General features: G+C 45.1%; 1 protein-coding gene, 2 long non-coding RNA genes and 7 other non-coding genes across 10 annotated transcripts; 4 read left to right on the top strand and 6 right to left on the bottom strand.

Annotated features, from left to right (window-relative positions):
* Positions 1 to 1,945: 1,945 nt before the first annotated feature.
* LOC138916419 (uncharacterized) lies at positions 1,946 to 5,348 on the bottom strand. The gene is made up of 2 exons (XR_011423657.1): positions 4,904 to 5,348; positions 1,946 to 3,738 (listed from the first exon to the last, which is right to left on the bottom strand). It is a non-coding gene; the product is annotated as an uncharacterized lncRNA (long non-coding RNA).
* TRNAF-GAA (transfer RNA phenylalanine (anticodon GAA)) lies at positions 2,479 to 2,551 on the top strand. The gene has a single exon. It is a non-coding gene; the product is annotated as a tRNA-Phe (tRNA).
* Positions 5,349 to 5,965: 617 nt separating the features above from the next.
* TRNAK-UUU (transfer RNA lysine (anticodon UUU)) lies at positions 5,966 to 6,038 on the top strand. Its single transcript has one exon. It is a non-coding gene; the product is annotated as a tRNA-Lys (tRNA).
* Positions 6,039 to 8,316: 2,278 nt separating this feature from the next.
* TRNAF-GAA (transfer RNA phenylalanine (anticodon GAA)) lies at positions 8,317 to 8,389 on the top strand. The gene has a single exon. It is a non-coding gene; the product is annotated as a tRNA-Phe (tRNA).
* Positions 8,390 to 9,240: 851 nt separating this feature from the next.
* LOC138916420 (uncharacterized) lies at positions 9,241 to 11,718 on the bottom strand. The gene is made up of 2 exons (XR_011423658.1): positions 11,506 to 11,718; positions 9,241 to 10,118 (listed from the first exon to the last, which is right to left on the bottom strand). It is a non-coding gene; the product is annotated as an uncharacterized lncRNA (long non-coding RNA).
* TRNAK-UUU (transfer RNA lysine (anticodon UUU)) lies at positions 9,354 to 9,426 on the bottom strand. Its single transcript has one exon. It is a non-coding gene; the product is annotated as a tRNA-Lys (tRNA).
* A 737-nt stretch (positions 11,719 to 12,455) lies between the features above and the next one.
* Positions 12,456 to 12,538, bottom strand: TRNAL-UAA (transfer RNA leucine (anticodon UAA)). The gene has a single exon. It is a non-coding gene; the product is annotated as a tRNA-Leu (tRNA).
* A 350-nt stretch (positions 12,539 to 12,888) lies between these two features.
* TRNAR-UCU (transfer RNA arginine (anticodon UCU)) lies at positions 12,889 to 12,974 on the bottom strand. Its single transcript is given in 2 exon segments — positions 12,889 to 12,924; positions 12,938 to 12,974. It is a non-coding gene; the product is annotated as a tRNA-Arg (tRNA).
* A 289-nt stretch (positions 12,975 to 13,263) lies between these two features.
* On the top strand, positions 13,264 to 13,336 carry TRNAV-UAC (transfer RNA valine (anticodon UAC)). The gene has a single exon. It is a non-coding gene; the product is annotated as a tRNA-Val (tRNA).
* A 6,888-nt stretch (positions 13,337 to 20,224) lies between these two features.
* OR4D9K (olfactory receptor family 4 subfamily D member 9K) lies at positions 20,225 to 21,160 on the bottom strand. The gene is given in 1 exon segment (NM_001391115.1): positions 20,225 to 21,160. A coding segment is annotated over 1 exon segment (936 nt).
* Between the last annotated feature and the right edge of the window lie 581 nt (positions 21,161 to 21,741).

Here is a 21,741-nt window from a genome sequence, read left to right as displayed (position 1 = left end):
CTTTTTCTAGCGTGGTTCTTGGGAAGGCCACTGAGGTGTTCAAGTCATTTGCCTCATTCCCAGTGCTGGACTTCATGTTACGTTTCAGCAAAGATTTTTTTCTGTCAAGCTAAAAGCCATTGCAGTCGACCCTTGACATCTGTGATCACTGCATCCTACAATCTTGGGTACCACTGTGATATATAAGTTCCTCCATTAGAGACAGTCAAATGTCCCTGAAACATTTTAATTCCTCCTTTAGTCCTTTAATGGGCTACTGTGACATGATAGCTTGGGATGTGGATCCTGAGGGGTCCACCACACTCACTCATGATTCAAAATTATGAGTCAGCGAAATGATAAATTATCACACTTGTCAGGGACCTCTGAAGTCCCGCAAAAATGTTAAACCTGTGCATTTCAAGGATGTCTGCTTTCAGCAAGATAAGTGAAAACCAACCTGCAGTACAGTCCTAAAGGAGGCATAGAAAAACCTTTGGAATTTATTCACTATAAGGCTATACATACCTTCTGAAACTCTTAAGACTGTTATCAAAATGTGATAAAGCTTTTGCCCAGTACTCTGACCTGCCCTGTGGGAAGCTTTCCTGTCTTTTCATGGTCTTCCCTTCCAAGGCTCATAAAATAATCTGTGGTTATACTCTTCGCAGGCTTTCCTTTCTACTATCTATTCAGGTAAAGTGCTCCTCTTTCGGTTCACATTGATCCCTCCAGGGAAGGAGGCGGGATGGTCAGATGAGGCATAATTTAAAGGCAAGAACGAAAGAGCTCAGAATCTTCTATAAATAGCCTTGCAGAGGTCACATCTTCTGAATTTGACCAGGTGATTTTAGAAGTTAGTAAAGAACCAGTTGGCCCTGAGACATGGCTAGGCGCATCTTCCTTTATTCATTCAACATTTACTGCAGCCTGTTATGTAACATACATTAGGGATACAGATGGCAAGAAAGAGCTCAAACAGGCAGTACATTACGATCTGGTTTGATAAATGGTGTGAAAGCACTGTACAGGGGCAGGGAGCCTGTAGGAATGGGGAGGGAGGGGATAGAGACATGTCAGATAAGGCTTCTGGAACTAGGAGAATGTGTCTGAGCTGAGAATTGCAGGTTAAACAGGGGTTAGAATGAGGGCAATGTGAAAAATGGTGCATGGGCAAAGGTGAAGAGCAAAGTCAAGGAAAGCATCCTGAGTTTGGATGGCTGCATGAATGGCTAGAGTTCAGGGTCAAGGAGAGAGCAATGACATGGTGCTGGAGAGAGGTAAGACCTCCAAGTGACAGAAGTCTTCACATACCATATAAGGAAGCTTGGTTTTTGTTTTCAACTAGGAAGCTGGTGACGGATTTTTAAGCAGGATGATGGGTTCCAGTGTGGAAAATGATTTATAGGTAAGAAGGCCAATGAAGAGATTGGAGAAGATGTGAGAGTGAAGGGAAGTGAACACCGAAGTGGAAAAACAGCTCTTGGGTATGGTTATGGGTTGGGAGTAGAGGGAGGGAGGAAGGAATGTGTATTTTTCTGGCTTGGGGAACTCAGTGGAAGGTGGTGGTAAGATAAACAAGTCTAGAGGGAAAGATAGGTTCATTCTTGGACGTTCTGAGTTGGAGCTGCCAGTGAAGAGGTTGAGTAAGCAAATTAGAAAATGGGTCTATATGTGATAGCTACATTTTTGTGAGAACTGAGGACTGGGATGCTGAGAGAGGCTGCACATTAAAATTGCCTGGTCAACTTAAAAAAGTATGTAATCCTAAGCCCTACTTGCAGCGATGCTGATTCAGTTACAACCACGGCTAGTGCAATGATAGATACGTGAATGCAAGGGATGCAAAATCATGAAGCAGGAGGGGGAGGTGGAATAAAATGAGCGTAGTAGAGGATATTAATAAACCACAACTTGCTTCCCAGAGTTTGAGAGAAGTCTGAGCCAATTCTACTTTTTGACAATGTCCAAAAACATTTAAAATTTTAATTGCATACATTCTTGCATACATTTCTTTGAGTCCAATTTGACGATATCAGAAAAAATTCAAAATGTTCATATCTTTTGACCTTGCAAAATCTGCCTTCTCACAAGAAAAACAAATACAAAAGGATAGTCATTGCAGTATTGTTTTCAATAATGAAAACTAGAAAAAAAATTTAAACATCCATCATTAGGAATTTGATTAAATGGATTGTGTTATATCCATACAATCCAATACCTCACATGGATCAAGAAGAATGAAATAGGTCTATACACCTGACTTGAAAAAAGTCCTTGATTTATTTTTAAATGAAAAAAGCGAATTCCAGGGCAGTTAAAAAACAACTGAGAAAAGTGAAATTACTTACCACTTTAGCTTAAACAGAGGCCTTGCCTCTTCTCTTTTGCAGTGTTTATTAAATGCCTGCTTCCAGCTAAACCATACAATAACCTTTTTGTTACTACGGAGCAAATATTATTTCATTATGGTTATGCGGAAATCGCTTTCCAGAAACAGCCGAAATAGCTCAGTTGGGAGAGCGTTAGACTGAAGATCTAAAGGTCCCTGGTTCGATCCCGGGTTTCGGCAAAGGTTTTAGGCCTCATCGCCAAGGGCCGTTCCGGGGCGCTCTACCCTACTTACCTGGCAGGCTGGGCCTCTTTATGAGAGAATCCAGTCTGCTACCCTGTGGGCACGTGGTTGGTAACCTGCTTGGGTGGACCCTGAAGGACTGATCTTCCTCCTTTTTCCTCTGGAAGGGAGACAGGAAACTGGAAACCAAGAAAGGATTTATGTCGTTGCTTTTAAACTGCTAGTTGTAAAGTCAGTCTCTCTTCCTTGATCTTGGGTCTCGGTGAGACCACGCTTTCCGCACGCACTGCGCGCCGCTCACTTCCTTCCTGATCCTCTCAGTCCTTTTTCTTTCCTGTTTCTGACCGCGTTCCAGGAGCTGCGGGCGTCGGAACCTTCCTCCGCGGGTCGAAGGGACGGGCGCGCCCGGGCTCGCAGGGGAATTCGGCGGCCGCGGCGCTGCACCGCCTCCACTGCCCGCTCAGTCCCGGGGCGGGCAGGGGACCGTCGGGGATGGCGACAGCCCCTGCCCCCCTCGGCCAAAGAAACCCTTGACTTCGGCTTGGTGCAGCTGGTTTAACAATAACAAAGACCTAGGACAGCTCTTGGGGCCGGGTGGGGGTGGTGATGGGGTTATCAGGTCAAATACAGGACTCCTAATTAAATTTGAATTTCAGAGATACAATGAATATTTTTTAGAATACTCATGTCCCAAATATTGCGTAGAACATGCAAAGTACACATTCATTGTTTCTCTGAAATGTTTAACTATTTGTCATCTGTTTCTCTGAAATGTTAACTATTTGTTTCTCTGAAATGTTTAACTCTGAAACTTAACTATTTTTATTTGCTAAATCGCAAACCACTATTGTACATCATATTCTCGCATAGCTCTGAACTCGATGAGCCCCCACCCCCACCCCCAACGCGCCCCCGGCAAAGACACTCAGAAACTAGAGTCAGGACGAACGGGATTTCAGAAGAGACCGGTAGTTTCTTATTCTCGACATCTAGCAGTTTACAAAAGGCATTTCCGTCCGTCAGCTGATCTGTTCTCACCACCACCGGACAACACTGCGGCGGGAATCACCAGGAAACACTCCGGGAATCAGCCATCCCACCTGTCCCCTGGCTTCCAGAGTTGTCCACACTGGTCTGGGATGGTGATTAGAGGACAGGGGAATTTGTAGGCTCTGGACTGGATCCTAAGGGGAAAAAAAAAAAACTTTGTTAGGATGATGAGCCACTCCGCTCAAGGTAGTGCAATGAAACACAGCTTAGGGAATGGATTACTTTTGGCTAGGTGCTATGCCGAGCTGTGGGGAGAGAGGAATGAGATTCAGTGCTCACACTGTAAAAACTCTCCATGAGATGAAAGGCAAAATGGGGAAATACTGCTTTTGGACCCATTATATGCCCTCTTCTTTCCTTTAAATCTGTGTGGAGATGCCAGCAGACATGGGCTTAATCCCCCAAATATTTGGGTGGAAGGATGCATTTTAATAAGGGACTCTTGAAAAACCCAATAATGGCCCAAAGGAAGGCCAACACAATTGTAGACTCATAGATTGGGCAGTTCAAACTTTGCATGGCATATTTCAGCATATGTGATGGTGAATTTTATGTGTCAATTTGGCTAGCTATGGTGCCCAGCTGTTCAGTCAAACAGCAGTCTGGATGGTGCCGGGAAGGTGTTCTTTCGATGTGACTGACATTTAAATCAATAGACTCTGAGTAAAGCAGAATACTCTCCATACCCGGGGTATGCCTCATCCAATCATCTGAAGATTTAAGAACAAAGGCTGGGGTTTCTTGGTGAAGAAGGAATTCTCAAGACTGCAACATAGAAAACCTGCCTGACTCTCCAGCTCGCTGCCCTGATCAAGTCGGACTAAAGACAGCAACATGAATTCTTACCTGAAAGTCCTGCTTGTTGGCTAAACCCGGAGATTTTAGATTTGCCAGTCCCCACAATCCCCTGAGCCAATTTCTTAAAACAAATCTCTATCTATCTATCATCTATCTATCTCTCTATCTCTCCATCTATCTATCTATCTTTCTATTCAATCCCGACAGCATGCTGTAAAGTGTTTCACACAGCTATGAGGAAAGGGTGAGATTGTTACTATTGCTCACCAGTTAAAGTGCTCTGCGCAAACGTCAACCACCTTGGGACCATGGAAGTGGTCGCCATACTCCTAGGAAATGTTAGGCTTTTGCCTTGAAAGGCAAACCCTTCCCCGTTTCTAGCCTGAAGAGGAATGGGGGAGTCCCTGTGGGAAGTACTTGAGATACAAGCGAGAGGCTCCGAGGAGAAGACAGGATGTCTCTGCCTGAGTCACCATTCTTGCCTGGCATACTCCTACTCACCTTTGAAGGCACCGTCTCAATGCCTTTTGTTCCCTGCCAGGGTCAGGTTCTACCCTGCCCGCCTTCTAGTCTGTCCTCTGTGTTACCAAGGCACTTGCATATTCCTCTGTTAAAGCATCGATTACACGGCTCTCAAAGGTTTGCTCCCTGCACGCTTGCCAGCTCAGCCTGTAGAAGATCCACCGTACAGGGAAGGCGAAGACCAGGGATGGTGCTGGTCACCAGGAGCTTCCCGGGAAGGATGGCGGTCAAGCTCATTCTCAAAGCAGCTTGGGGGCGCGCGAAAGGGAAGGAATGAAAGGGAGGTGGCATTCCAGTGAGAGGGCGTAGCACGTGCAGAGGCCCAGAAGATTGAAAGGGCATGGTGGGATGTGTAACACGAAAACAGTAGCGTGTAAGGGTGAGAAGAGGAGAAGGGTGAGCTCAGCCCGGGAAAGGCGGCGTGAGCGCGCGTGCGCAGAGGCCTGGCAGTGGGGGCGGGGCGGGGCGGGCGAGGGAGGCGGGGGCAGGGGGGCGCGCTCCGAGCCCGGGCGAGTGGTGGCTGCCACCGCTTCTGGCCGGGGCCCAGATAGTCTCTTTCAGCTAATCCGCATCGCGCTTCTTGTTGAGGTGGGCATCGAGGATGGGGACAAGGAACTGCGAAGTGGTGCCTTCTCGGAAGAAGGGGGAGTCTGATACTTTTAATAGTGAACTGTGGTCTCCAATCCTGTGCGCCTTGCGTTTAAGGCAAAGAAACACGTAGCACCCAGGCGGGGACAGGGAATAAGCAGCTTCTCCTCCCTCCGCGAGATTCACATTTGCTAAGGGGTCTCTAAATGAAAGGGGGGGTGTTTTATTTTATTTGATTTAAGAAATCTATATTCAGCTGCCAAAGAAGCACCTAATCGCTCTCCTTCCATACTCCCCACTTCGCCTGCCCGCCCCCGCGGGATGCGCGGATTGGAATTGGATTGAATCACATACAAAAGAGGAATCCGGGAGCTCATCCAACGCCGTGCCCATTAGCTCCCGGCGCACACGATGACATGGTCTTCATTCACCAGAGGCGACTTTCTTCTATGAGCCCGGATAGCTCAGTCGGTAGAGCATCAGACTTTTAATCTGAGGGTCCAGGGTTCAAGTCCCTGTTCGGGCGGAGTTTCTCTTTTTTCATAATAATTTAAAAATGAGAACCAGCTTTAGGATGCTGCTTTGGTTAGCCGGTTGTTCTTAGAGAAGGGAGTAAAATCCTAGAGCGCGTACCCTGTGAGTCCAACCGCTTCCCGGGGAAAAGCCAGGCCTCCAGGAGGGCCCACACTGCAGGCCTTTGTGCAAAAAGGCATCTGGCAGACTTGCGGTGCATCACGTTCGGGGACTAAACAGGCTGATTTATGCTGCAACCACCGGCTCGGCTGCTGGGTCTCAACTGCTGCTGTAATTAAAGGAAGGGGGAACAGACGCCTTCGGGAAGTACCCGAGACTCCTCCAGTGGCCACCTCCTTGCGCTCTTCTGTGGGTGGTCCCTACTGACCCTCTCTCTTGGGTTCCCTCCGCTAGGCGCCTGCGTTATATGGCACGGATCCTGCCCCTTTCCCCTCTCCCTTACCCTGCTAGAGAATACTTCTGCACTCTGAGAAGGAAGAGATGACCGTCTAGAAACTGATGCACCAAACAGAGCAGCTCTCCCTTTCCAAACGAGGTCAGATCTCTTCCCTCACCCCAAAGCGTGATCCTGAATACAGGGAGAAGTTGAAGTTGAGAAGGCAACTTCTGCTGGTGGGAGGAAGAAGGTGCGTTTTGGGAAAGAAAGCATTCAAGGGGCTGGAATGGGACGAGTACTGGTGTCTGAAAAACAAAAAAAGTTAGCTCCCACCGACTACAAATTAATAAGGGAAGCATTCGGCTTCTGAGAGCTTCTGAGGAGGTTGGGTTATGGACACAAGAGAAGCTCAGACATGGGTTCACCAAGACTAAACTAACGTTCCCTGTGAGGTGAAGGGACCAGGTGCATCCTTGCTTAGCTAGCTAGCGGTTGAGCCTTCCTTGCTTCTGCCAGGCAACAGAAGAAAGTCCATCTTGATCTCATTAACAGGATGGGGATCCAGGCTGACTGAGTTGGCCGCCCTCTTAGCTGACGGAGTATGGCACCCAAGGAGTCCTGAATAGTGGGGCAAGGCCAAGATGGACTCAGCCTTCAAGTGTGAGGCAGAGCCTTCACTCTTCATTCAGGAATGCCTTACCCCGGGCCAACACAGACTCACAATTACCTCCCTCTTTCCAAAGGGCAGCTTCCTCAACAACAAAAAGAGAATAATAATAACGGCATCCATTTCGTAAACTTGTGGTGATTAAATGAAGTAACAATGCATGCACAGTACTTAATAGAGTCTTTGCCTAAAAGAAAGCCTTCAATACATTGTAGTTATTATTATTATTATTGATGAGCTTTCAATCTGGGGAGGAAACAGAAGATATATACTGAGACAGGTAAGGAACCATTTCAAAGAAATATATTCCCAATATGCCCAAGATCATAAGCCCATATTCACGTGACTTGTGTGGGTTGCTGTGTGCTGAAAGGACAGCAGTTATTACTGATCCAGGGCAGAAGGCAGCTTGTTGGGGAAGGCGGGCTTCTTTCTTGAAGACTGTGAATCATGGGGCTCAGATGGCATTCCAGGGAGAGAACCGAGGTAAGGAGCTGTGGCAGACACTCCAATTTTACTTCTTCTTCCTGAGGGAGTCCCTTGGAAAGTGATCAAGTTCATTTTTTGGCAACCTTGAAAAGTGGAGTCTCTTTGCTCCAGTCGTTTCCTGACAACAAGAACAGACCAGGCTGGGGCAAGGAGAGGACAGGGGGTGGAGAGCATTGAGGCCTCTTAGTTCTTTCTTTGCTCCCCTCCTCAAGTTGGCTCCCTCTCCCTTTCATCAAAGCATGAGAAGTTAGAAAGAAAAAAAAAGCTAAAGTCTGTCTCGACCAAGACCTTTCTGGCTTTGGAGCTGGGTGGCTCCAGTTCAGCTTTGGATGATTTGGGGCAAATTAGTTATTTCATTTAAAAATTATCATATCATCATATCAACCTCATGAGAGTGGTGAGGGGGTGGGGATTGAATGAGACCATGTAGATCATGCGCTGGGCACACCGTAGGCACTTAGCTGGTGGCTGTCTTTCCTCTTGTCAGAGGCCTGGGGAGAGGTAGAGAAAGCAATAGGAAGACAATAAAAGGCAGCTTGGGACAAGGCAGAACACGAAATTTTCCTTACATCACTGGAATTAGTTTTCTAATTCACTACTCTCAAAACCTCAGAGCAAAAAATAGTACAATTTGGAAGGTGACATTAAGAACTGAAAAAGTGGAGATGAAAGAAAGAGGAATCTTTCTTTTTTTTTCTTTTAAATTTCCTTAACGGGGTAGAAAAGGCTCTTGTCCTCGCCGAAATAGCTCAGTTGGGAGAGCGTTAGACTGAAGATCTAAAGGTCCCTGGTTCGATCCCGGGTTTCGGCAGGGTTTTTGCTGCTGCATCTTTGGACGGGACTGGAGTCCCTTTCTCTCCTTACACGTAATATCTCCTCTGGATGCTCGCCTCTGTCCCCAATCCCATTGCACCCATATGCAGCTCTTAGCGGGCATACGACAATGAGATGACATTACTTAGTACAGAGCTATAAGGAAGTGAAGAGCTTAAACCTCTAAAAGAAATCACAAATCATGGAATGATCTGTACTCAGTCTCATAATCACTGCATTTATACTACTGGATATTAGGGAGCAGTATGTGGCATGGAATTTCATAGTGTGGTGGCTATCACGTCTGGTCTACAAGCTGAGGGTCTCAGGTTTGATTCCCAGCGTAGTCAACTCGCTGCTCTTGCAAGTTTTTCTCAATGACGACAGACATGAAGACAGTCTTCAAAGACGTTTGTCTGCACAGCAAGACTCGCAAGTCAGGGTCCCATCAGCGCGTTAGAAATCTGGTGAAGGATGACTCTCAGTTGGAAATGTGATTAATAAGCACGTGTCTCCATCTGAAATATTTCTTGGAACCCCAGTTTTCTCACCGCGCTTTTATTAAAAAGTGCCTGATCTGTTGTTGCTCAGTGCCAAAGCGGCGCAGTTACTGCCAGGAGCATTACCATCATGACTCGGACGACAGGGGTGCAATTTTCTTGGTTATGTGTTTATTGAGGTTTTGAGTGTAAAAGTATTACACGTTAGTTTTAAGGAAACAATACCCCAAGTCAAATGATACAAAAGTTGGAAGAGAAAGGATGGAAGTTGGGGGAGAAAGTTGGAGGGCATCTTCCTCGTCTTTCACCTTTTCTGCAAAACCCAGAGTTGATCTGGGCTGGCCCCTGGTTTTTACACTCCTTGAGGGCAGAATCCAGGTTTCTTTTGCATGACCTGACACCTGCTCGGGAAGAATGGTGGTGAAACATACTCAAATTTATTTTGGAGTTTAAAACAACCCACGCCCGAACAGGGACTTGAACCCTGGACCCTCAGATTAAAAGTCTGATGCTCTACCGACTGAGCTATCCGGGCTCTGAATGACAGATTCTCATGTACCCTATTCGCAGTCAAATAGCCCACGTGGCAGCTTTCTTCTTATTGGATTAAAATCCTGAGTCTTTTTGCTGCTTCCCTGAGAGGCGAAACTGTAAAATCAAGATGGAGCAGGCATTTGGCGAAATAAAATCTTTATTTCTCCTTTACTCCCATCACAGATAGACTTTAAAGAAAACGACTGCCGGCCTGATCTGCCCCGCACCCGGGCAGCGCCCCAAACTCTGGGCGCTAAAGGGACCTTAAGGGACCATCCCACGAGGAATTCTCCAGATTCAGGACCTCTGGGAGGGGAGGCCTGTGGGTGAGCAGCGGGATTTCTAATTCCAATTCTGGTCTTTGAAGAGCCTTGGAGCATCTTGCGAGTGTAGTAGTATGAATAATTGATTAGGTTTCCAGTCATTATTCGACAGACATTAATGGAGTGCATGTCGCGCTCCAGGATCTTAGTAAGCTTGTGGGGCTGCAAAGACCCAGTGTGGGTTCTCTGTGTGGCAGGAAGACACGCAAAACAGAAACACCAGTCAAACGCTCTCATGGTGGGAAACCGGCCTTGGCAGCGCGGGAGCACCCGGGCGACACCAGAAGGGTCCGCTGGTCTTCCAGGGCGTGGTGGTGCGTGCCTGAGCTGTGGATGGTGACTGGGCCCCTGAAGGCTTGTGAAGAGAATTCTGAGCAGAGGGAACAGCAAAAGAGGAAGGACGTTCGCTAGGGAATCTGAACATTTTCCTGATCTTCCATTGAAAGGTTTTGACCAGGCTGGATTTTATATTTTTAGGAAGTTGTTACCCTGGCAGCTAAGTCGCGGACATAACTAATTAGTTTTTTCATTCGTCTTGCTCCTTCGTTGCCTTGTTATTATTCCTTGAGGCATTGGATAAGATCCCTTGAAAGGAAGGGAATCCTACTAGATGGAGCCTCACCATCCTTTCAGCCCTCCTTGAAGTTCAGAGACACTCCACTATGCGGGGGAACGGTGAGGGTTACGTTCTCTTATGGATCGAGAACTATAAGCAAAGTTTAAAAAGTAATCCATTACGGAAAGATATCCATGTTATGGTAAGCAAAAACAACGCAAGGCGTTAAACAACATGTATGGTATAATGTTTGTGAAAAAATTAAAGGATATGTATATCAATATATATCCCTTAATTATACATGTATGTGTGTATTTGTTGTTTGCATATACATAAGAAATGTTTAAGGATACAAAACAATCAGATAAAAATGACCACTTTTTGAGGAATGGCAGTGGAGTGTGAGAGGAAGCACTCACTATTTCCTTTAGGTACATTGGTATTATGGGATTTTAAAAAATAAGCATAATAAAATAAATGAAGAACAAAAAGAGACGTAGTCTGTTAAATTATTCCACCCTGCTGGGGTCACACGGGCAGCCCTTCAGATCAAAGCGTCCCTGATCCTGTGTTTTCTACGGATCCCCGCAGAGAAAGGTTAAAGGCACATAGTTCCTTCCCAGTAGGGGGGTCCCTCGATACCTCCTGGTTTTGGAGGGGAGTTGCTGGTGTTGAAAAATCACAAATGAATCAGGCACAGTTTTCACAAATGAAGATGCAGATTCCCTAAGAATCAGGAGACAAATTGGGGCTGAACCAAGAAAACTAAAATTGGGTCCCCCTGGGAAAGAGGCTGCTGTGCCCTGAGGCCAATCCTGGGGGGGCAGTTAGTGAGTCTTTCGCCTAACCTCCGATTCTTACAAAGTTCCCCGTTCACAATGGCTGCTGAATACAGCTTTGGATAGAGAAGCACATGAAGATCTGTTTCCTGTTCTCCTAGGACCGCCTAGATTGACAGGCATCAACCACTGAGAACAAAAGTCTCAAACTGTTTATAATCCAGTGTTAATAGTGTGGGACAGACCTGCTCAGCATAGAGGGAGTTAACTGCAGCTGTCTGTATTTCATGTAACATCCCATAGTGCCTTTTTTCCCTATGTCCTCCCACTACCCGTCTTGAAATACCACTCTCTTCCCACGTTCTAAGTTCTTTGGTTTGGGAAGTTCCAGCTGATCCTTAAAGATCGGGATCAGAACTTACCCCAGAGATCTCTGCTTGATCCTCTCCAGACCGGGTGAGGTATGGGGAGCTCTGAACCTGTCCGTATTGCCGCGCCCACCACAACCTCTTTCCTCCTAGAATGTTTCTGCTGTGATGACAGGAACTCCCTGCCTATCCCCAATGCCTGCGTCAGGGGCTGGCACAAGGCAAGCTCTCAAAAACTACTGTTGAATGAATGAATGGATCACTGAAGGAGGGTCAGAGAAGGCTTTGTGGGGGAGGAGGGGCAGAATTGGTCCTTGGAAGTTTTGTGTGGTGGAGAGAGGAGGAGAACATACCTGTCAAGGTGAATGATTTCCATAATCAAATAGAATAAGTGTGTCCGGAAAAAGTTCTATGCTACTCTGTTGTGCCACCAGGTTTTATTTTCTTCCTAGCGCTCATTGCCATCTGAAATTCTATTTATTTGCTTGTTTATAAATCATCTTGTCATTCTGTCACATAACTGCCACCGGGCAGTAACCATGTTGGTAAGGACCTCGTCTTCTCTTTTGTTGCTATTTTTTCTTTAGTTTGCTTTTTTTAAAAAAAATTTCTCAATGCCACAACCTCAGCGTTTAGAACAGTGCTTGGCACATAGCAGGCTCTTAAGAAATAACCGTCGACTATTTACAAGGAGTGAACGTTTTTACCGCACAGTGTGCCTCCGGCTCCCTGGCCCACAATGTAGTATAGATTCACGCAGGCGTTTTCCTTCTACTTTCAAACCATCAATTCTGAAGTTTTTGCTACACTTTATATGCCTGACAAAAAGACATTAACTTTCAGATTAAAATGTTACCACTTAACCATTTAGGCTGTTCTGGCTACTCTCCTCTGGATGACTAAGATTGCAAAACAGACAGAGACTCAACTCAGACAGTTCACCACCTTCAAATTCTCAGAAACTTGCAAACAATGGATTCTGACTGGAAAAGCAGTCACATTTTTACCAGAAGTGGGGTTCGAACCCACGAGGATATAAATCCATTGGATCTTAAGTCCAACGCCTTAACCACTCGGCCATTCTGGTACCTGACATGCCCGTGTCTGTTTTTAGACAACCTGGACAATACTGCGCTACTGAAAAATTTCAGAACAATTTAAAATTTTTATTTCTAACGTAAAAGAACAACATGAAGGGAAAAAAAAAACACCTCAATAACTTTTATCACAGCCTTCTAACTTCATCTCCAGTCGCCAGAAAATCGGGAGCCACGTGAAAGTGATTGAGAAGACAGAAGTAGCAGGATTCCTAACATCTTCACGCGTGAGGACATTTCGGAGAAATGAAGTGAGTTTCTTTCCTTTCCATACTTGGGCGAGTCAGACTGGGAATTTTAAATGGGCAAAGTGATGTTTTTCCCTTTTTAATCAAAAAAGCGACTCTGGTGGGACTCGAACCCACAACCTTTGAATGCCTCCATTTGTCTAGAAGTCCAATGCGCTATCCATTGCGCCACAGAGCCCGATGTCAGCGACCCCTCTGCGCTGCTTACATCAAGGCAGGAGCGGAGTCCGCCCGGGGACACTCGCCGGCGGGTCAGGCTGCACTTTCTTTCTCTAAGAAACGGTGGAGCCGGTCTCGCCACGGAGAGGCGGGGATGGGAGTTAGGCTTGAAAGTCTCAAATCCTTCGGAAAGTTTCTCTCCGTGAGCGATCGCCGGGCATCAACTCTCAACCTCATTCCACATCCGAAAGAAGAAAAAAGCGTCTTTGTGTGGAGTTATTGCAGCCTAGCGACCCACTGGAACACGCGGTTCCATAGTGTAGCGGTTAGCACATCTGCTTTACACGCAGAAGGTCCTGGGTTCGAGCCCCAGTGGAACCACGAGGCGGGATTTAAGTTCCCTAAGGGTACTGGTAACCTTTTAGGGTCAGGTTTCATTTTGCCAGACGAATCTCGTGCTTTGCTCTAGCACGCTGGAGACGCTGCGGCGTTGCTCGGGACTCCGCAGCTCGCCACGCCCTGCTGCGCATGTCCGACTTCTCTGAGCCCCCGGCAGGTCGGCCGCCGAGGCTGCCCCCGCGTGGCGCCTCTCTGGAGGTGCAGGCGGCCCCGCCCGACTCAGGGCCCTCGCTCCGCTGCGCCTGCGCAGTCCGGACTGCCGCGCTGGTCCGCCTCCCGGGGCCTGGGCGGGGCTCCTGGGCTCACCTGCTCCCTCCTGAACCCTGCCTGAGCTGTCTTTAAGCGTTGCTGCCGCCGCTCAGTGGAGGGGTATCCCGAACGCCACCTCCCTCCTTTGTTGATTAAGTCCAGGTCCACTGACCTCATACTTTATTTACTTAAATGCTTTTTGAAAAGTTGTTTGCGCATGGTAAAGAATTCAAACAGACCCACAGGTTTTACAGTGATGTCTCCTTCTGAGTCAGATTTTCTTGACCAAACTCAAGCCGGGCTCCTCTGAGCCCTCCTCTCAAATAGACCTGTTAACCTCGGCCTATAAAGACTTGAACAAACAATAACACTAATCTAGTTTCTAGCGTCTCAAGGCAGCATCCCTAAAATGATCCCAGCCCCGCTTACAGTGCCGCCCTGAGAAAACTGAAGGCTGCCGAAAAAATTTACTGTTGGGTCCAGCCAACACCTGAAGGCAGGGCGCCATCTCCCAGACTCTATGGGAAGGTAAGAGCCTAACTTCCATAAACGTTAAGAGCCAGTGAGCAAACCCAGATGGGTTTCACACGGACCAACGCCCCCTTTCTTGATTTTTGGAATTTTTCACTTCCCTGACTCAACTGAGCCCCCGTCACTCCTGTCCCTGCTCTCTGTCTCCCTTTAAAATGTCCGGTCACTCTGTACAAATCGGAGTTAAGTTCAGTTCACGCTGGACTCTTCCCTATTGAATAGTATATTACTGATCGAATCTGTGCTTACCACTTCAGCTGGTGTCCAGGTTTGTTTATCTTTGATGCCTCCTGTCTTTCAACCCCTAAAGTTTTTTTTGTGACCCTCCAGAGATATTCTATGCATTCACCAGTGTAGATGTACATTTCCTTTATAAACCATTTATGATGTTTGTACAAAGGGTAGCATATGCCATAGGTACTGCTTCCCTCACCCCAACAATATTCTGGAAATATTTCTTTCATTCATGGGCCTGCAAATTGTATACCCACTTAGGAAAAGAGTTTAGAAGTTTTTTATAAAAGTAAACACACTTGACCCAGCAATCATATTTCTAGGTATTTACCGAGGAGAAATGAAAGCACACATTTACACAAATACCTGTGTATAAATGTTCATCGCAACTCTAGTCATAATCTCCAAAAATTGGACACAAACCAAATGTCCTCAATTGGTGAAAAAATATGCAAATGCTGGGACAGCCATACAACTGAATACTATTCATCAAGAAAAGGGGGTGAATTTCTGATATATGTAACATCACAACATGGATTAGTTTCAAAAGCACTACGCTGAGTGAAATAAGCCATATACAAAAGGCCACTTACATATGATCGCATTTTTATGACTTTCTGGAAAAGGGAAACTACAGAGACAGAAGACAGATCAGCAACTCCATTCTGGAAGCCTGAGTAGGATTGGATGCGATGCTGCAAGATCTCACATGGCTGAGCCCACTTTCCTTGCAGATGAAGAGGGCAGGGTGGGAGAAAAGTGTTTACTACAAAGCGGCATGAAGAAACTTTTTGAGGTGATGGAAACATTCTATATCTTGATTATAGTGGTGGTTACATGACTTTATATATTTGTCAAATCTCATAAAACTATGCACCTTAAAAGGATGAATCTCACCGTGTATAAACTTTACCACAATAAAGAAGCAAACAAAAAAGGTAGGATTTATAGCATGTTGCAGGCTCTCAATAGTGAAAAACATAAGAAGAATAGGTAAATATACAAATAAGTACTTGTTGATGGAATTTTGGAATGAAGTGGGAACTGGTTTCAGATTGAAATCAAAAACAGTTGTACATGAACATAATTTTGTGGATAATTTTGTTGGGTTTTTCCCCCCATTTCTTGGGGATATTTGCACAGTATAAACTGGGCGCTATATCAAGCTAAGTCACAGAAAAATCAAACCTCAAGAGGCTTTCTTCTTAGAGAGGAGGTTTCTATCCCGTTGTGTTTAAAGATGCAGAAAAACTATGTCTTTTGTAATTTTTAAGAAGAAAAACAACATTTCTGGGGATAAGGAGAAGACATACATTCAAGGCATCAGAAACTTTGCGTCATTCTCTGAAATATCCACGGGAAGTTAGAACTAAAAAGAGACTATTAAGTTGGAATTGTAAGGCAACTTAGTGGCTGCTCAGTCTAAGTGTAGACCCCAGAGTTTGGAGACAACTCTAGCCCCATCTTCATCTTGAGAATCAGTGTGAGCAGGAGGACATCAGGCGGGGTAGAAAGTGGAGGAAAGATAAAACACAGAGAAAAGACAAGGATGGAGGGAAGAGAGAGAGAAAGAGCCAGAGTTAGAGACAGAAGCAAAAGAAGAAGAAGAGAAGGAGCAGGAGAAGAAGAAAAGAGACGTCATCATGAAGGGAGATGTCGTGTGTCCTCTGCAATTTCTTCAAGTGTCACTCATTGGTACCAGTGTAATAACTTGCCCTGCTTCACCAACCTACCTCTGAGTTTTGCTCTTAGGGATGCCCTCCTTTTTGACAAGTTGTACATTTAAAAGTATATTGAAAAATCACCTCTTTAAACTGGCCTAGTGCATTTTTCCATGTCTTTAGCAAAAGTTGCATGTTGCCTTTGACTTCAGTTCTTCCTCAAAGACGCATGGTTTTACAATGTGATTTCTCGAGGCCAAGGGATTGGTTCCACCCATGGTGCTGATGAAGACGTGAAGGCCTTCGGTTCTTGGGAGCCTCACCTTCATCTATTTTTTTAGACTTTCAGACTTGCTGGAACCTCCTGGTTTATTCAGAGAAGTCCACTGACCTTCAGGATCTTTTTAGTGGCTATTATATGTTCCCTGAGGGTTGACCTTGGACAGATCCAGTAAAGGGGAGAGCTTGAGGTACGATGCTTCATATTAGTGGGACTAAGGGTATGATAACTGGAAGTGATGGCCTGGGGGCTTCATGCAGTCCAAGCAGAGAGTACATCCTAGCCCAGTGGCTCTCAAACTGTTTTCACTGAGTCACATGCAAATAAATACAAGTTATTTACATCAAGATCACAATACCCATGTATATATCTGAAATAAAGCTTTCACGAAACAATACTTTTTTATTATTTGGAGAATTCTGTGATTTTTTTCTGTTCTATCCTAGACTATTCTATTGGACTAAAAAAAATTGCGTGTCCTGACCTACTAATGACATCACAGCCCTTAGAGTTTCAGGATCTGCAGTTTGAAAAATACTGACCTAGAGGAGTGTTTTTCGAAGCGTAGTGATACACAGACCACCTATTTCAGAATCATGGGTGGGGGGCGTGGCGTGCTGGTTTAAAAGGTAGATTCCTGGTATCCATGAGAGAACTATTGAATCTCTTGGAGATGGTGCCTGTAATTTTGCATTTTAATGAAACCAGTAGGTGATCCTTATGTGCCCTGAGGTTTGGGAACTACCGACCCAATAGCCTACGGGGTGCCCTAGCAGAGGTTTCCAGCTCTCATCTGTGGAGCCCAAGAGGACTACACTAGGAGGACCTCAGAGAAACATCTCCAGAGCGCTCCTCTTGACCTGTGTCAGAGTTCATGTGGAAAGTTGCTTCCACTCCTAAGAAAACGATCTGACATTTTTGGGAGAAAAAATGAATGTGATATGGTTTTTAAGGCTTCCTCTCTGGAAATAAAATTTAAATTCTTGAAAGGCTGCTGAAGGGAGAAACACGGAAAAGGAATGGCTCCCTCTAGTGTTAAGGAAACGTTACAAAACATTTTGCTCAGCAGACGCTGCTCTTAATTCAAGAGGAGGTTCTTTAGAAATACAGCTTCTCAGTGTGAGAGATGTTGAACAATTTTGCAAAAACTTGAATATCCTGTATTAGAATTCATATGTTAAAAGATTGTTGTTCTCATCTCAAGATGTCCTCATCACCTTGAAGGAGAAGGAACACATTTTCATGGGAAATGAATTTTAATGTGTGTGTACTGCTTATCTTCAAAATACTGTAATCTTTCAGGAACCCCATAACCAATTAATTGTCTCAAAAGTAAGTGTGTGTGTGTGTGTGTGTGTGTGCATGTGCGTGCGTGTATCCTAGAATAGTCTCACAGTAAAAAGCATAGTATATATGTGTGTTTTAAAATTATCTATATGCTATATATTTTTTCTCTTACTAAGCAGTCTATATGCAAACACACATATGTATAGTCACAAAAAACACATTTAGATATATATATATATTTCTGAAAATAGTCTCTTCTGAGTCACAATTCATCATTGGCTTCTAGAAAGTAGAAACTAAATGCTAAAAAAAGGTATAAGGAAGGGAAGTTTAATTTTTAAGAAAAGTGTGACTTTTTTTTGTAATAAAAAAGTGACTTACAAGGAGGAAAATATCTGCTACTGTTGACAGATAAAGGAACATACTAGTTATGGCAGAATGTGATTCCGTGCTCTTTGGTTCAAAGGGAAGTTTGAATTGTTCTTGACATTTTTGTTCCATGGGTAATTAGATACAAAATTCAAGGCTGAAGTCAGAAGTGTGGTGAAGGATTTTAATTCTAGCCAGGAAGTAACAACCACCCAAAAGAAGCAAATGTAGATTTTTAAAAGATCTTCCAACTTTAGTAAGGCATCCACGTGTCCAGGATCAGACATAAGCAAATGTGAGCTTTGTTAATAGTGTCTGCCTTGCTTTGCCTCAGCCACCCTGCAGGATCGTGCCATCCTTCTGTACCTGGGTCTCTCTGGCTACCTTTGACACCCTGGGCCTGGACTTACACCCTCACGTCCACCCACCACAGCTTTCCTGTTTTACATCTCCTCCACTCCAGCTGACACCTGGTGCCTTCGACTAGTCATCTGGACCATCTGAAATTAATCCCTAGAGAGGTATTTCTGAGAAAGGACTAGAGATATCCCCATCAGTTCCACCACCAAAATGCTACGGCCTTCAGAAATGTATTGTGTATTGCAGTACTTCACAATGTGTTGTGAAGTGATGACATTGTATCCAGCTTGTGCCCCAGGAACTGTGTGGAAGTTGTGAAATATCCCAAGAACAAGAATTTCAGGCCAGCACCAAGGGAGAAACAGCACACAGTGATAGATCTGGTTGGGATGTGCTATATTTTGGAGGAGATTTTCCTTGTTTATATTTCTCTCCTGAGTCACACTATGCATATGGCTCTTTACTTCTCTTCCATCAGTCCAGCCACTTGTACCTTGGAGATTGCATGGGAGATAAGACTGGGATGTTCCAGGCCAATCAGTGTATCCAGTCGAAATTTCAGTTGACTTCTAATTTCGTTCATTTGTTTCACAAATTAATAGGTTGCCAGGAGATCAACTGGAATTTAATATTGTTTTCTGTTCTCTTAAAGAAGGGGTGCTAAAGAACATGCTAGAAAGAAAAATGAGGATGAATTTGGAATGGGCCAATTTGTGATTTTTTAGATAATCAGTTCCCGAAAATAATGGAAAGTCAGTTTATTCTTAAGCCTTTGCTTCTTGTGGTCTTGTGAGTCAGGCACATTCTAGCGATGCAGGCAGGATAGGATTCCTTTCTCTCTGGAGGGATGGTCAGGAACAAATGACTATAAATGATGTTGAAATTCTCAGAGGGACTCAAAGACCTAAAGTTCTCCTTGGTTAGGTGAAGACAACCAAGTGCCTTTTATAACACTTCAGTGGAAGAGAAATTTTTATGGACTGGCTTGTTTCCGATGTGATCAATTCCTATAGGAGGCATCAGGAATAGTAAAATGTACACTTAGCTGAAGGTCAGATATCTCAGATCTAGCCTTGCTTCTGCTGTTAATTAGCTAGGAAACCTTTGATAAAACATGAAACTTATCACAGCTTCTGCAAGGGAAACCCAGAAGCTTCCTTAGAAAAATGGAAGCCAGTTACTCCAAGGTTGGCGATGGAAAATGATTTCCACATAGGTAAGGGTGGCTGGAATTTTTAGCCCTGACTCCTGGTCCCTGGAGGTCATTATACTAATTATTGCTTGGGCTACACGTGGTACAGCCACAACTCAAGAACTGAGAGGTAGTTTCCTGTTAGACTTCATTTCTTCAACTGCAAAATGAAGTGTTGGGTGATATAAGCTTTAAAGTAACCCCCCTCCCCTTTTTTCCCCCAGGAAGACCAGCCCTGAGCTAACCTCCACCACCAATCCTCCTCTTTTTGCTGAGGAAGATTGGCCCTGAGCTAACATCTGTGCCCATCTTCCTCTGTTTTATGTGTGGGATGCCTGCCACAGCATGGCTTGATGTGCAGTGTGTAGGTGGGCAACCAGGATCTGAACCAGCAAGCCCTGGACCACACCCTCCCCCCCCGACCCCAACAAAGCAGAACGTGTGAACCTTACCACTAAGCCACCAAGAGGGCCCCTTTAAAGTTCCTTTAAGAGCTGACAATTTATGGATCTGAGACCCTAAGTTGCTGGCAACCTCACCATGAGAAAAATTACAGAGACAATTGTTTCAGGCCATCCTTATTAGAGGACTCTGCTGTAGGACAAGGGAAAACTTTGGCCTCTGGATGGTCCATTGGTTGGGATCTTCTATTGTGCTGTGAGAAAATATTTTTCAACTCTGACTTTCCAATCTGGCCTTCACAGCATCTATTCCTTTTCATAAGGTCCAAGTCTTCTCTTCAGTTTCCTCATGGCTGACTTCATCTCCTGGTTCCTTAGGGTGTAAATCATGGGGTTCAGGACAGGGATGATGACAGTGAAGGTGATGGAGACAGCTCTGTCCATGGGGAGGGCAGTGAAGGGCCGGGCATAGACATAGATGCAGGGCACAAAGTGCAGGGTCACCACCGTGATGTGTGAGGTGCACGTGGAGATGGCTTTCCTCCTGCCCTCGCCAGCATGAGATCTCAGCATCATTAGAATGACTGTGTAGGACACAAGGAGGAAGATGAACCACAGTGTAGAGATCAAGCCATTATTGGAAATCATTAAGACTTCAAGAACAAAGGTGTCTGTACAGGCGAGTTTGAGGACCTGGGGGACATCACAATAGAAGCCATCAACAACATTAGGTCCACAGAAGGGGAGGGGTAGCAAAAGGGAGATCTGCACAATGGAGTGGACAAAGCCCCCAACCCAGGAGGCCACAATGAGGGCAGTGCATCTCCCTCTACTCATGATGGTCACGTAGTGCAGGGGCTTGGAGATGGCCATGTAGCGATCAAAGGCCATCACAGAGAGAGAAAAAATGTCTGCTCCACCGAGGAGGTGGAAGAAAAACATCTGTGTGATGCAACCGCTGAAGGAGATGGTCTTTCTCCTTGAAAGAAGGTCAGCTAGGACCTTCGGAGCAGTGATGGAGGAGAAGCAGATGTCCAAGACAGAGAGATTGCGGAGCAGGAAGTACATGGGGGTGTGAAGGCGAGGCTCACAGGTCACAGTGACCATGATGAGGAGGTTTCCCATCACTGTTGCTGTGTACACCAAAAATAAGAAGAGAAATAAGACCAAGCTCAGCTCTCGGGACTGGGTCAGTCCTTGAAAAAGAAATTCTTTCACTCTGGTGTAATTTCCCTGCTCCATTGGATCATGTTTCTTCTTTAACTACCTGGGGGAAAAAGGAAAATAGAAAACAGAAAGTACATCATTAAATACAAAAGAATGTTGAGTTATATGACTGGATTCCCTTGAGGGTTACTTTTTTTATGGTTATTTTCCTTTTGGGCAAGGAGGCCCACAATTCAGTAAGCTATCTCTGGTAGATGGTGTTTTCGGAGTTCTCTCAGACCAAACTAAAGAGTTGGTTTCCAACAGGTGTAATTGATCGAAGCACTGAAATTAGTACGTTACTAAATTTCTACTAAATTTTTTTAAAATCGTACAGTTATATATATTCTATTTCTCTCTTGAAAAGTCACTGGATGCTCTGAGACATGAAGAGACTAGTTATATTTTTGTTTTTCAGTGAATACTCACGTATCTAAACGTTAGGAAGTGGGAAACACACAGGGGAATAGTCTAAAACACAGTCTTTAGCTCTAATGGAAGCTTATGGTTTCTTCTCTCATTATCTTCCACAGTAGACAATCTGCTTGGCATTGTCTGGCCAAATTTTCATGATACCTGATCATTAGCACTAAGTTAAGGCAAGAAAATCCGCTCAT

The sequence above is a fragment of the Equus caballus genome, chromosome 12, assembly GCF_041296265.1.
Source record: "Equus caballus isolate H_3958 breed thoroughbred chromosome 12, TB-T2T, whole genome shotgun sequence".
NCBI lineage: Eukaryota > Metazoa > Chordata > Mammalia > Perissodactyla > Equidae > Equus > Equus caballus.
This window is presented reverse-complemented; position numbering and strand designations above follow the sequence as displayed.